A 14,689-nucleotide genomic window follows, 5' to 3' on the forward strand; every position below is an offset into this window, starting at 1 on the left:
CCCATTACAAAAATAGTTCTGCCTGCACTGCCCTCAAAAATTGCCACAGTTCAAGTGTAGGGCTGAAATATTATGAATGGGGACATATTATGAGAAGAACCTCTATGAAATGCACATTTCTGCATCTCCTGCCCATGATAAGCCCTGCAAAAGGATAAAGAAGGTAGCCTGCCCCATCCTTCTGTGCAGGCAGCAGCTGCAGCCAGTGAAACCTTTGTCTTTGGACAACAAGGAAGTCAAATCATCAATGCCCAAAAGACTCCTGGGTACAACAACTTGTAGGAGGTTTGGCTTGCCATATGCTGCCCTGAAAGTGATAACAGGCTTCATACACCAGGAGACTCCTACCACATTCTTGTGCTAGAGCAGGGGTGGGCAAAATGCGGCCCAGGGCCGGATGTGGCCCATCAGGCCATTCTATCCGGCCTGCAGGGCCCCTAAAAATTTAGAAAATTAATATTTATTAATATGGCCCCTGGTCATGTGGCCCTCAATGGCTTGCCAAAACTCAGTAAGCAGCCCTCTGCCCAAAATAATTGCCCGCCCCTGTGCTAGAGTCAAGACCTGGGATGTAGGTGGATGACTGCAGTTCTCAACAACAGGGTCTGAGCCAAAAAGTCATGCATGTACTACAGAAAGAAGTTAGAAGAGCAAATGAATACAAACACATGCTGCTGCTAATGCTCCCTGGGTTTCTGCTGACTGCCAGACTATTCCCATGACATTCTGGTCCTTAACTCCCAAGTCCTAAATGCCACTTGTTTTCACCCCAACTGGACAGACCGCAAAGAGGACAGCACCAAGCCATTCTACAGAGGGCCCTTGTCTGTGGAAAGCAAATGCCACCAATGGACAGGTATCCAGGTTGTAGCCATATTCATCTAGAGGCAAAAGGAATCAAAATTCATGGTAGGGGTGATATCTTTTATTAGACCAGCTAGATATTGGTGGACACAGAATTCAACTCCTGAACTGTTTAGGTTACAATGCAGGCTTTGTTCTTGCAGCAGCCCTTTCCCCCAAAAGCCATGAAGCCACAGAATCTCAGCAATGCAACAGCACTATAAACCAGCTAAAACCCATACCTCTTGCCTAAGTAGCTACTACAGTATGCGCCTTGCACATGCATACAAGGAAACCCCCTGCTCAGCCAAGATTGGAGGAAACTAAGCAGTGTTTCCCATCCCCCCAGCTCTCATAACAGCTACAGAGAGGAATATAAATGAATGAAGGCACAAATACAGCCAATGGCTGCTTATAAGGTATTTTTCTCCATACACAAACTCCTGGCTACAGCTGTCCCCACTTGGAAAAGCCAAAAGTACATTCTAATTACCTGGTCTGTGCCAACCACATCCACATCAACATCTTCACCTACATCTTCTGAGAAGTTTTCTGTCTTGATCATATCTTGGCTGAAATGAAAAACCAAGTGGTTTAATTGCTGTCCCCTCTCAAATTATGCTCAATATGTTTGCTATAGAAAGCTAAGAAGTGGAAATAGAGACAATGCCTACATGCTATGAGTTGCTCTTAAGATTCTTGCATAAAGCAGCACAGTATCTTCCAAGTGAGGAAGCGCTTCAAGTGTTCTGATAAAGAGGAATTTTGATGAATGCATTTCTAGATAGCAAGACGCACTCCATTTCCCAGAGAAGCTATTAGCCCTCTCGTTTATTTTACCTGCCAATTTTATTTTTCTTACATTTCAATAAGAAAGAAGTCTAGTTAAAACAGGGCCCGCTGCCCAGAGTAGCACTTATCTGTCTGGAGTCCAAGTTACTGTTACACGTGTCCCTTTAACATTTCTAGAAATGAAAGCCAGAGAAACTATTTCTTTTTTTCCCCCCATTTGTTTCCTTTGGTGTGCCAGGCAAAACTTCAAAGTCTGGTGGGAACCCTGGTCTTGCTAAAGATGCTCTGCACACCTTCTGTTACACCAGTCTGTGGGGAACTGCAGGCAGTATAAAAACCCAGGTCTTGCCAGAGGTCAGTAACAGCAGCAGAGCTGCTACCACCAGGAGCACATCTGCTACTCTTAGCCTTCTACCACTGGTGAGGAGCTAAGGGCCTGAGTGTGAACATTTTCTTCACTCCCCATACACCAGGCCAGGAAGGACAATAGGGTAACTGAAGCCTAGTGGCATGAGCCAGGAGAGACCCAATGGTCTCTTCACAGCATCCTCAATGGGACTAGGAACTTAAGTGCAGCAAAGAGCCACTTCTTCCATCCTCAATCCCCACCTAGGACCAGGCAGCAATGGAAGGCTTGGAGTGGTAGGAAGTGTGGGATTCTTGGATGTTTCAGTATCGCTCTGAAACAGAGATCCTAGTAATGCCTTGATGTTAGTTAACTGTGCTGCGTCAGCATTGAGAGCACAGCCTCGCAAGACAGTTTGAAGACAGACTCGGTGCATCCAGTATAACGGTTTATACAGTCAGCCTGTGTCCTGTTTAATGACCCAGAAGCCCATGGGCACCAAGAAATCGCAGGGGTAACTTAAAGCATCTGTAGAACATGCATCCCTCACCTGCATCTTCTCTTTGGTCCCGCTGGACACAGGAATGGCAGATATTCTGGGCGAGGAGTTTCTTGAGCCTTTAACCTCTTTCTGCTCTTCCTTGCTGGGGAAGCAAGTTGCAAAGTACACTGGAAATCTGGAGTCTTGTTTGTTGCCTCAGCAGGGCTGGTTTCAAGTAAAGACCCTGTAACAGATAACGAACAGTATTATTCTTCATCCTTGCTCTCTGAGCGTGCCTGTAGACGTGCAGGGACAGTTAGTTACAGCATGTCAGAGCAGACTGGATTAATCAAGTCTGCTGAAGCATGCTAATTAGCTTTGAAATGGCAGCCGGGGTACTTCAAATTAAAGCTCATCAAATGAGCTTTAGTTAAAGTGTCCCTGCCGCCATTTTGACGTATGGGATGCTGATACACGAGATGCCACAGGCACTTTAATTAGAGCAGGTCTCGGAGCCACTCTAATTTAAGCACCCCTCCTCCCCACCCCCCCACCCCCTTCACTCCCAGAGGCCATGTGAAGATGCCCTGAGATGCAGAGATGAACACTCCTCACAACACCGTTCTTCATATGGAAGAGCCACTGTGGATACCAAATTCACACGGAAAATTTGAACAGAACAGTCATTTAAAAATTCTGCTTGGTTTAGTAATTTCACTAAAATCTACAAAGAAATTTAAGAAAACAAGAGGCCCAGGAAGTAGCTAATTACAATATTTTCCTGCATACCATTTGCCCGCCCCACCCCACCCCACAATAAGATATGCACCTTGTTTCTGGAAGGCAGAATGTAGGAAAAAAAGACTTCTCCTATCATAGCCAGGAGCTGACTCCATGCAGCAGCTCACTCACCCTCAGCCAGCTTCATTGTGCTCTGGCAAAAGCTACTGGTAACCCTTTCGTGTCCAGTGCCGTATCAGTAGCAGCTTTTGGAGGCTCAGGCAAAAAAAATTACCATCAATTCAGGGCTAACATTTGAATTCAGGATTAACACCTGCATCTGTGTTGCTGGCTGGCCCAGAGGAAAGTGACAGCCGCTTTGGCTGCCATGACAGCATGGCGTCTCCATGCCTTTATTCTTTCATGATTCTATGCCTGTGACGGAAATCAGCTTCCCTGCCAAGAACATGCACCACCTTTTGGAGGACTGATTATGGGGGGGGGGGGGGGGGGGGGGGGGGGGGGGAAGGAGGCATGGGAGTAAATATGGTAATTGCTTTTGCACAAAAAATATGCACCCTCGACCCCTGTTTTAGAATTATGGGTCCTGCGTGCTGCTGCTCAGACAGAAAGAGGCAAAGTGACAAATGACACATGGCAACACCCACCCTTCCCTGCCAAGTATAATGGCCTCTGAAGGGAATTCCTGCTACTCATCCTCAGATGAAAGAAAGACTTTGCAAACCACAACCTTAAGAAGGGCAAAGAGAGAGAAGTAAGCTAGGAAGCATGGAATTAAAAGAACCCCGTAGAGGGGATTCCCTTTCCTGCCACCTCAAATAGAACATAACCCCAAAATGGCAAGGGTGAGAATCTAGAGATAACACTGAACACTTCTATAATTAACTTTTCATCCTCAAACAGCTCCATACATTTTAACTAACCCATGTGGGTGCAAGTAACAGTTGAAAACATCTGAAGGGGAAAATTAATGAAACTGAGAATGAAAGATTACAAACCCTGAAGACACCAGCATTTTAACACAATATGTTAAGAAATATATTTTCACCAGAGGCACAACGCAAATTGGACCCAAGAAGAACAATGGTGTTTTCATACCATTAGATAACTTCCTCTTAAAGGTAGATATCTTAGATGGGCTCATGGATGACCACTCTCCTACACCGCCAGTAACAGAGCTCTCCTCCTCTTCATTTGCAAGCAAAGAGTTTCTGTACCAAACCAAGGGGTGCCATTCATCTCCTTTGCAGAACCCTGGCTCTGTTATGTATCTCTGTAAGTAGCCATACCTGGAGAAAGCCAAAAAGCAAGAATAATTAAAAAAAGTCTTCTGCTCTGGGAATGTAGATGCAGCATTGCTACAAAGGCAGTCCCTCACTTTGCAATGAAGCAGCCAAGACCAGATCTGTCATGAGAGAGAGAGAACACTGCTCCTTTTTTCTAGGAAATAAAATCAAGTGTGAAAGCCCCCAAAGCTGAGAGACTTCTTGAACTTTAACATTAGACACAACACTTCATTCCCAGTAATTACAAAGCCACATCAATCTCCTAAAAGAATTTCCTGCACTCTGTAGCCTATTGCTGCTGCTGCCAGGAAATGGCTTGAACTGGGTTAGGCTCTTCAAAGATGCTCATTTCTCTTGGGAACTGAGAGGCCTTGTCTTGCCTCCTCAACTGTAGAGCAGTGGGAAACCCAACTGAGGGGAGGCTGCCTCTGCTGAATAGTGGAGCTGGTTGGGAGACTTTTTCCCCCCACATTAGAAAACAATGATGTGCCAATAACTAATCTTTTTGCTGGAATGTAAGAGTTTTGATTAAGCTTTGTCAGGTCCAGGATGGACTTTACAAAATACCTACCAGAGCAGTGGCCAAAGCACCCATGTTGGGCATAAGAATCCCAGGCTCATGTCTGTCTTGATCAATTCGGGCAAAGGACTTCCATATCCCAGGTGAACAACCTCATCAGATTACTGACTATCCTGAGTTAGGCACATCTCCCTCACTCTCTCTAGACATTGTTTTGAAATGTTTCCCACTCAGTTCATTTTAACAAACAGGAACTTTGCTGAATCAGACCACAGAATTACAACCTGGATCAGGCTTCTGACCTTAGCTTATATCCCTTTCAAATCAAACCTACTGCTGCTAAGCCAGATCCACCTCAGACCACACCAGAAGGCACAGTTTTAATGCTGGCTCGTACAGTAGATTATTCTTTCTTTGATTATGAGGATGGTCTGGAAAGTATCAGACACTTTGCAAACCAAGAAAGCCAGTCCCAGGGGCAAAAAGTGTGGGGGTGAGCACTGAATCAGAAATTATTGCAGTCACCCATCCTGGAGGCCCCAGGGGCTTAGAAAAAACTCTGGCAAAGGAATTTGCTGTTTTCAAACAAGTGTGTATTGCAGCTACTATTTCAGGATCTAATCCAACTCCCAGCAATGTTCGTAGCAGACTAATTTGCCTTAGACGAGAGAGAGAGGGAGAGAGAGTGTGTGTCTATTAAATTAAATGAGAATACGTCATCAACAGGGTGGGCAGATTTTGTACAAGGCTGGTAAATTCCCTGATGATGATTCAGGAATCAGGTCTTTATTGTAACTCATTATTTGGTTGTCTCTATATAAGGTTTCCTGGCAAAGACCAACTAACTTACCAGTAACATTTTGCTGCTACAATCTGGGTAATTACAGGAGGAGGAAAAAGTTAAATTCCATATACTTAGACATGTTGAAATATACCCCTTTCTAACAAATGCCCACATTCTGCATCTCATCTGTAATGGATGCATTCACATATGTTAATATACAGGTCTGAACATCAATCCTATGATTAATAATAAAAACTGAAAATAACCAGATGTTTATTCTCAAAAGTTCATGTTGACTTAAAACATTCCATCCTGTAATTTATGATGCAGCTAAACCTAAATATTTCTAAGAGGAAATATAATCTCCAGCCTCTGCAAGGCATTTTGAGACTCCCAGAATAGAAACTGTTACTTTAGAAACACAGCTTGAATGCAGAGTTGTAGATAAAACTGCAGCCCCACCCCGCCCTCCTGCCCCAACTTTACTGCTTTCCATTTATTTCCAGCAGAGGTAGGCAACTCTAAAGCAGTTGGAGCTAGAGCCTGAAAAGAGTTTCCTGCTTGGATCCAGATCCATCCAGCAACAACAAGCAATGATCCAACCAGAAGGGAAAATCCTACTTTCCTGGGATGTGCAATTACAAAAAACCATTGAATACAGTCAAGGAAAATCATCGGGGAATTTAGCAGCCTGTTACAAAATCCACCTGCCCTGTTCATGAAGTATTTTCCTTTCATTTAATTAAAAAGATGTATATAATCCTCTAAGGCAAATAAATTGACAAAAGATTTGCAAAGTTGGATTAACTGTAATTCACCTGGTAAAGAAGGGTTAGTATGTGGCAGCACCGCATACTCAAATCAGATTCAGTTTGTATAAATTAAAATCTAGTGGTACACACAAGAAATCTGAGCTGGGACAAAGAAAAGAATAAGAAACTCCTATTACATAGATCCTATCTACCTTGCAACAACTGGAGGACACCAAAAAAAAAGAAAAAGAACCTTAGGGTTTGGGTTTTTTTTCCCCATTTTGCAAATTGGGGGGGGGGGGGGGGGGAGGGAGTATTTTTGGAGGGTATTTTGGTTGGTTGGTTTGTTGGTTGGTTTTTTGCACAATGCATTTCTTTATTATATGCGTTTGTTATTCTGAATTTTTCATGAAACTAAATCCTGAATAAATGTTGTTTGCCAAGGATTGTAAGTCACATGACATTAACATCCGACAACCACTCTTGATCTTTGCCATGCAAAAGTGAGTTGATACACTCCGCAGAAGATAAGGTCCAGTTCAATCCAGGCTGATACTGCCTGTATGCTTTAAGTATCCTGTCCCATGCTGGTCATAAAGGAGTATAGCAAAATATGGGCTTTTTCATCCCACTGCCTGGTTTCTGTTCAGTATGAGACCTCTCCAACTGGGACCACTGTGAATTTCTGAGACATTTACAAACAAAAAATCTATTGATATTTAATTTGAAGCTTGAGAGTCATGAAACAGACTCCCTCAGAAAGTGAGCAATAAGGATTTCCCTTTTTATTTGCCAGTAACACAAATGGTACATTGTTTTCCATATGCATGACCCCCACTACTGGCTGAAAAAATGTCCCTCTAACCAAACTTCTCACAAAAAATTAATAGATTTCCAAAGTTTGCCTAACCAACTAGGGGTATCCAAGCAATTCCTCCTCAGCACAGATCAAGAAACCCATTCTACAAAATACACAAATTTGTGCACAGCTGCAGGTATGTGCTGTGCTGTACTCTACACACAACAGTGAAATTCACTTGTTTGACAATAAACAAGGATATTAACTTACACTAGTCTTTTGTCAGGCTTTAGTAGCTTATTGGAGAATTCACTGATGATTACCAGAAAGTGTAAATTTGGAGGCACGCATTTTCCTTCTACTGCAGCATTCTGAAAGGCAAATTCAATCCCTTCCCTAACAGAGGGAAAATTATAAAAGAGGGACAATGTAATTGAACAGAGGAAACAAAGACAAGGCCAAAAGCAATGTATGATTGCGTGGCACATACTTGTGTATCATAGCTACTGATTCCCTGGATTTCACCTGGTCCCAACCAAATGTCAGTGAGAAGCGACGAGCAAGCTCCTTAATGTTCATGAAGGAGGTGGATGACAACTCCATGCTGTTGCTACTGCCAAGAGCATTGATGTGCTTCTGAAACAGCTGCAAAGCCACAGACATCTGCATGTTACCTTCTATATGTAATAAAAGCATTAGGAAGACAACCTGCTTGCTAACCATTACAATTCCTTGCGTGGACAGAAACTTTTCAAAGGGGATAGCCAAGCAAATTAAAAAATTTAAAAAATGTATTTAGGATTTTTGTTTCACTCATACCCATGAGCTATATCTGAGTGTTGTATGAGAAAACTGCCAGGAAGGACACAATTGTGCTGAGCACAGAGGACCAAATTAAAACAGCCAACAAATATATAGCCAAATGCTTCCTACTCCACCCCTCCCCCTTTTCAGATTTCAGGGGTTAGTTCATGGCGTTCGGCTGCTGACAACATGTGTAAAATCAGCCAAGCTCATTTTTCAGTCATTCTAGAAGTCTGCCCTATGGCTTGGAGTATGACATGGACACTGGACAAACAGATGTCACGAGCAGCCCCGCCAAGAGCAGCCACTAAAACTGATTAGCAGATTCAATACTGCACCTGCAAGCTCCAGTGGTTACAAGCCTCAAAGAAGCTGCACAAACAGAAAAGTGGCAGATATTTTATGGGGCTTCTGCCTTCTTCAATAAACTAGAGGTGCACCAATACATCGGTCCGATATCGAATTGGTACCAATATAAAGAAAACTGGCCGTATCAGATATCGTCCCAATGGGGCCGATAATTTGGCCGATAAATGCCCATGCTATGAGCACCCGCAGCCCAGCACTCAGGCAGCGAGAAGCACAGCTGGCAGCATGGAGAGCTGCCTCCAGCTGGTAAGCCTGGTGTGGTGGAAGGGGAGGGGGAAGGGGCATGGCGGGGCAGATCAACGCTCCCCATGGTGAGGGAGGAGGCAGGGGCAGGCGCTGCCCAGGTGGGGTTGGGAGGGGCTGGAGCCGTGGCTCGTTGCGGGGGGAGGGAGGGAGACGGCTCCCACCACTGCTTCCATATCTGGAAGGCATGGGTGGGGAGAGGGGTGCCCCCTGTATCTGTGCGGGGTGGGGCGGAGCAGACTGCTATCAGGGCTGCGTGGGGCTCTTCTCAGCGCAGCCTGGGATCAGAATGGGCACCAGCAGTGCTGGGAGAATGCTACATCCACCCCAAATTTCACCGCCGCCCCGCTCCCAGCGCTACTGCCACCAGCCACCTGGCGCAGCCCCGGCTCTTCCTGGCGCGTGGGTGGAGGTGGGACGTTGAGCCCCACCCCATGCAGATCCAGGGTCACAAGCTGCAGCTCTGGCTCCCGCCCCTTCCCTCACTGTGCACCCCCCGCATGCCCCTTCCCTCCCCCCTCCCCTTCCACCGCACCGGACTTACCAGCTGGAGGCAGCTTTATCAGAAATCAGATTGGCATGGCCGATATGCCTCCTTAAATATGCCCTGAACCTGTATCTAGTAACACCAGACATGCAAACTGTACCAATCCAAAAGATTCTATAGGGGAAGAAAAACTGCACACACTAATATTTTTTAAACTGAAGCCAAAGGGTTCATACAGTGCTCTGACAATGAAAAGCCCTTATATTAAAATCAAGGAAATGACTTTTTTTTCCTGTTGTATAGTCAAAGTATGTAGAATAACTATGGCAAGGCATGCAAAAAATTCTAGCATTAGCTTGACCAACAGCAAATCTTTTTCCTTCTGCTTTAGTCTTACCTGTTGCAGACAAAGAACCAGTGTCTTCGCACACTGAATCTTATCATTGTGCCTTGTCCTACTCAGTGTCTCTTTAATTATGTCTCCAAAATCATTATAAGTCTATTCGTGCCAACAAAACAAAACAGAAGTGTCATTAACTTATGACTGCATTAGCTCCCAATACTCAACAAAGATAAATACTAAAAATCACTCCATGCAATTCATAAAATATTCCTGTTTCTAGATCCATCGCTATAGGGAAACACTAAGGGTGCCTGTAGACGTGTGGGGATGTTGCTTCAATGCACTACTCCGACATGCACTGGGCCAGGATAGTTGTGCCAGCTGCAGGGCCAGCCTGTCTCCCAGCCCCGTCTCCATGGGGCCCCATCCCACAGGAGTAGCTGTCTTCCAACCCACTCTCAAAATGGCTGGGAGACAGCTGCCCCTGCAGCCTGCACAGTTCTCACCACATGTGGGTTTAGCCAGGCAGCAGTGGGCCCCTTGCTGCCTGGGCTAACCAGGAACAAATTGCTCCTGGTCAGTGTCTACACATTAACTACTGCGCAGTAGCTAAAGCACCATTAATTTAGTACCTTTATTTCCTGGTACTAGCTAATGGCAGATTAGCCTAATTTACTGTGCGGCAAGTCCTACGCACGTGTAGATGGTGACACTTTATGGAGCATTAGGTTAGTCTAAAGCGCAGTAGAGCGTCTTGTATAGATGTGCCCAAGGAGAATTTTGCAATGCTATTTGTGTTGCAACCACTTTGTGAATAAAAAGGAAGGATTCCAGCCTCTGGCTAATGCAGTATCTTTCACAAGCATTAGTTTTGCTTAAAAAGTTTAAACGCATTTTAAAAGCAAAGGGATCTTAATAAAAAGTCACCTTCATATAATGCTTATAGATCTCAGCTGCTGCAACCATCTCCACCACGTTACACACAATTAGCTTGCAATAAACTGCAAGAAGGCTCCTTCTCCTATGCAAGTCGTTCAGTTTGTAGCCTTCCTTCGTCCTCTCTTCCTCTTCTGTCAAGTCTAGGGAAATAAGCATGCTGAAGCTTTGTTCTAACATTTTACTCAAGGTACTTCACTTTTAAGACCGACTTTCATCTGCATAACACAGACTCAGCTGTTCAGCCAACTCTCTGAACAACAGATGCTACTTCACTTGTGCTACTCTATTTTTTTTTTGCTTATCAGAGGATACTGATGGTTTATTTCCATTTCAAAGCTCACAAACCATGACAGTATGAGCTACTCATTTACATATCCTTTCCATTCAGATCTTCAGAGGGATTTCACACTTCCACGAGCCAGAATCCTCTCACAGGATTGCATGTGTAGCTACAGAAACATGACCAAACAATGCAAAACAAATGCCTTAAAAACACATAGAACAGAAAGAACAGACCAACTGCAACTATATATCTATATGAAGAGACAGAGGACAGCAGTCCAGCACCTCATCAGTGACCCTACACAAATTAGCGTGCATATCAAATGAGAAAAATTAAGCCATAAGTTTTAAGTAGTTATTAGCAAGAATGAAGGAGGAAAGGGATTTTTTTTAATCATTATGAATATATAATCCCTCTGGAAACCAGTAGTTCCTAAGCAGGTGACATTTGGAAACAATGATTTAAGGTTTTCAAGGCTGGTTGCTGGAGGTGCTTGGAGATGGTTCTTTGTGGCAGGAAAGGATGGGAAGGTTAGACTCTTGAATTCTTCCCCTGCTGCTGCTGCCAAAAGCAACTTTATTAGTCTCTTAAGCCTATGACCATTGTGTGACCTGTTTTTGGCTTTCTACAAAATCTATGGCCTGGAACCCACCACAGATAGAAGGCTGGCCAAAAGTAAATGATGGCTCAGAAATGGCTCATTGAAAAAAGTACCCCCTGCTCAAGACAGGATCATCTAAACCAGGATGTCTAAACCATGCCAGTCAAGGGCTCGTCTAACCTACACTTAAAAGCTTCTGATGATGAAGAGTCTGCAACTTCGCTGTATACTGTATATAATCTGTTCCAGGCATTTTCCTTTTACAATTTTCTTTGTAGTAGTTTAATCCCATTATTTCTTGTCCTGTCCCCTGTGCACAGGGCCTGGTCCATCACCATCTGCAGTCACAACCCTTTTGTATTTGAAAACTTCTCCAACTTCCCCTCTCAATCTTTTTCTCCAGACTGAACAGCACCGGTTCTCCCACAATTTTCTTTGTGTCATGTTATCTGGAGCTCTAAGGATCCCTTCAAATGGACACATGCACACTTTTGGATGAAAGAATTTCTCAAGACTGTTGAAGGAAGGGCAGGGAGCAGGATAGCTGGGTACCTTTGTGTGGAGGACTAAAGAACTGAAAAATACAATTCCTTACATCCAGTTTCTCAGAGCACATTGCTTTCTGAGTATACTGGTGTCCTTAACGTCTTAAAGGCTTACAGCCTCCTTCAGAATCAGGTCACAAAACAAAACGGCATTTTCAGCCTCATTTGTACATTCTTATTTTGAATATGCCTGAAAATAGTAAAAGAGTACCAGGTAGCATAAATCTTTCTGCAAAATCAATCCCAATCAAACATGTGCTGACCTTATAAAACAAGTCTGGAGCAAGCAAATATCAACTAAGTCTCACCGCCAAAGCACTAAACCTTCCAGGAGAGTGATTAATAGTATCATTCTAGCTCTTTACAATCTATTACAAGATTTTACATGACTGCCCCTCACTGTACCAACTCAGTCATTTAAAAACAATTAAAAATATTCCCTCCAGTTAGGTCCCAGGGGACATAAATCTGAGTACAGTAGAATGATCCCTTCCATTTACATTACAAATAAAGCTGCTGTATATGAAAGAGGTCAAAAAAAGTTAGAGCAGTCCCTCTGCCTGACAATGTCAAATGCAGAGGATGAATGGCATCAACAAATGGTGGTTTACTTCCTTGCCAAGAAGGTAGCTGACCTTTGAATTCTTCCTCCTCCTCTGTGAACACATGATCCTGGATAAACAAGAGCATTTTTGACTGAAGGGACATGCTGGGAAGATACTCCAGGAGACCTACAGCTTCATCAGAGCTTGAATTTTGGTGACTCAAGATCAGCAGCAAATCACAGAGTATCATGAAGGCCTATAACATACACATATACCAAACAAACATAAAAACAAACAAGGATTTAGGGCTTTGTAAAGAATTTGCCAGAATCATACTATTTTAATTTCAGCACTATCATCAACCATAATGCATAGGGGGTAGCTTCTGTCCTGCTTCTTATCACCTCTTTACCTTTCCAGGCCCCAGATTTCTCACAGCCCACTTCTAAGAGAGATGTGATTCATGGGAGCAAATGTTTATATACACCATGCACCAGCAGCTGATTTAGAAACCTAGGACTGGAAGGGGCCTCCCAAGCCACTGAGTCTAGTACCTGCATTCACAGGCAATCATTTGTACAGAGTCCTACAAGTCATCCACTCAAACCCACAGGCACAACACACTGTAAGAATGAGAAGCTGAACTCTGCCATGTGCAATTTCTTCTTGTTATAAGCAAATCAAGCTATTAGGCACTATGGGCACTGATGCACATGCAGTGTGGCTGCTCTGACGCACTGTAACTACAGCGTGTCGGAGCAGACTCCAGCGTCTTGCGTATTATTGTCTCCACACTGAAAAATAGCGGTGGGGGCACTTTAACTAAAGCTTGTTTGACACCAATATGTGAGATGCTGACACACAAGATGCTCTGAGAGCCACTCTAATTAAAGCCCCTCCCCCCGGAGCACGTGTGTAAATACCCTCTACTTTGGTTTTTCCATTTCTGCAGATGCATTCTCAACAACCAAGCCCGTCTTTTCCAGTGTTTTTAAAGAAAAAATGGCAGCAATAAATACATTGCCACAGTGAGACAGTCCAGATCAGGGGTCAGCAATGTTTTTGGGCAAAGTGCCAAAAACAATGGCAACCTCAGCTTGTAAAACATAAGAGTGCCAGGGGGAGATGGCTGGGGAGCTGTGAGGGCCCAATTCTTGTTGTGGTAGTGCAGCCCTGGCTCCTTCCCCGCTGTCTGCACCACAGTGCATATGCCAAGCAAAATGCCTTTGTGTGCCACACCCTGGCACCCACGCCAGGGGTTGCCTACCCCAGTCCAGATTATTAAACTGCAAGAAAATCCACTTCAGCAACAGGTATTAAAGAACACCATGTAACAGCCAGGATAGAAGGGCCAGACAGCACATAAACGTCCAAAAATATTTTTAAAATGTAATTTTCTTGAGTCAAACTGGCAATTCCCATTTCATCAGGCAATCCCAGAAGACCATGATAACACTTCTCAGGCCACGTTGGCATTTTTAATGGTTCAGTCACAAAAATTAAACTATCCCAAACTCTCCATCCCTGTACACAAGGTTGGCATCCATCACCATGTGGGAAGATGAAGGTAGGCAGTTGGTGGCAGGAACCGGGATTAGGATTCAGGAGTTTGTAGCACCCATCCCTGTGATCAGCCTTCATCTCCACAGAGCTCACCACTGTGCCAGGATTCCCCACTGGAGCCCAGGGGAGGCCTGATGGATCAATGGGCCCCGATGGGAGAACTGCAGGCTGCAAGATAACCACTTGTGGGTTGCAGGCCGCCAGTTGGACAGCCCTGTTTTATAGGATATCGGATTAAATTGGTTGTAAAATTTAACGCACAAGAACAACAACAAAAGCAAAAAAAGACATTGAGCAAATCAACACATAGCATCTATAAAATGCAGTGGTGAAATCCTGCTGTGGCACTTGTAGCAACATGCAACAAACATGGCATCATGGGGCTGGAAGGGACCCTCAAGGTTTATTCATGCTGTGAACAGGGATCACTATTGCCCTGGGAATAAACAAGGCAGTCTATGAACAGATAACAGAAATGGCAGGCCAGGGACATGCCCATGACTGGGTCAAGTACTGGGCCAAGTGCAAGGTACTGAAGCAACAGTTCACAAGGACTCAGGCCAGCATCCATGTGTCAGGCGCACACAGGGTCACATGCATCTGCTACAAGGAAATACCCCATA

General features: G+C 44.3%; 1 protein-coding gene across 4 annotated transcripts in view; it reads right to left on the reverse strand.

Moving 5' to 3' along the window:
* Window positions 1-14,689, reverse strand: part of LOC102563066 (cohesin subunit SA-2) — a 99,185-nt gene that overhangs the window by 2,666 nt on the left and 81,830 nt on the right. For 3 of the 4 annotated variants that reach the window (XM_019485137.2, XM_019485136.2, XM_019485135.2), the window contains 8 exons: window positions 12,594-12,759; window positions 10,518-10,669; window positions 9,645-9,746; window positions 7,835-7,989; window positions 7,615-7,740; window positions 4,302-4,492; window positions 2,532-2,706; window positions 1,337-1,415 (listed from right to left, as the gene is read on the reverse strand). In XM_019485137.2, coding sequence (XP_019340682.1) covers window positions 1,337-1,415; window positions 2,532-2,706; window positions 4,302-4,492; window positions 7,615-7,740; window positions 7,835-7,989; window positions 9,645-9,746; window positions 10,518-10,669; window positions 12,594-12,759 — 1,146 coding nt within the window. The remainder of the gene's footprint in view (window positions 1-1,336; window positions 1,416-2,531; window positions 2,707-4,301; window positions 4,493-7,614; window positions 7,741-7,834; window positions 7,990-9,644; window positions 9,747-10,517; window positions 10,670-12,593; window positions 12,760-14,689) is intronic. The other variant, XM_019485138.2, reaches the window with a different exon arrangement.

The sequence above is a fragment of the Alligator mississippiensis genome, chromosome 1 (assembly GCF_030867095.1).
Source record: "Alligator mississippiensis isolate rAllMis1 chromosome 1, rAllMis1, whole genome shotgun sequence".
Lineage (NCBI taxonomy): Eukaryota > Metazoa > Chordata > Crocodylia > Alligatoridae > Alligator > Alligator mississippiensis.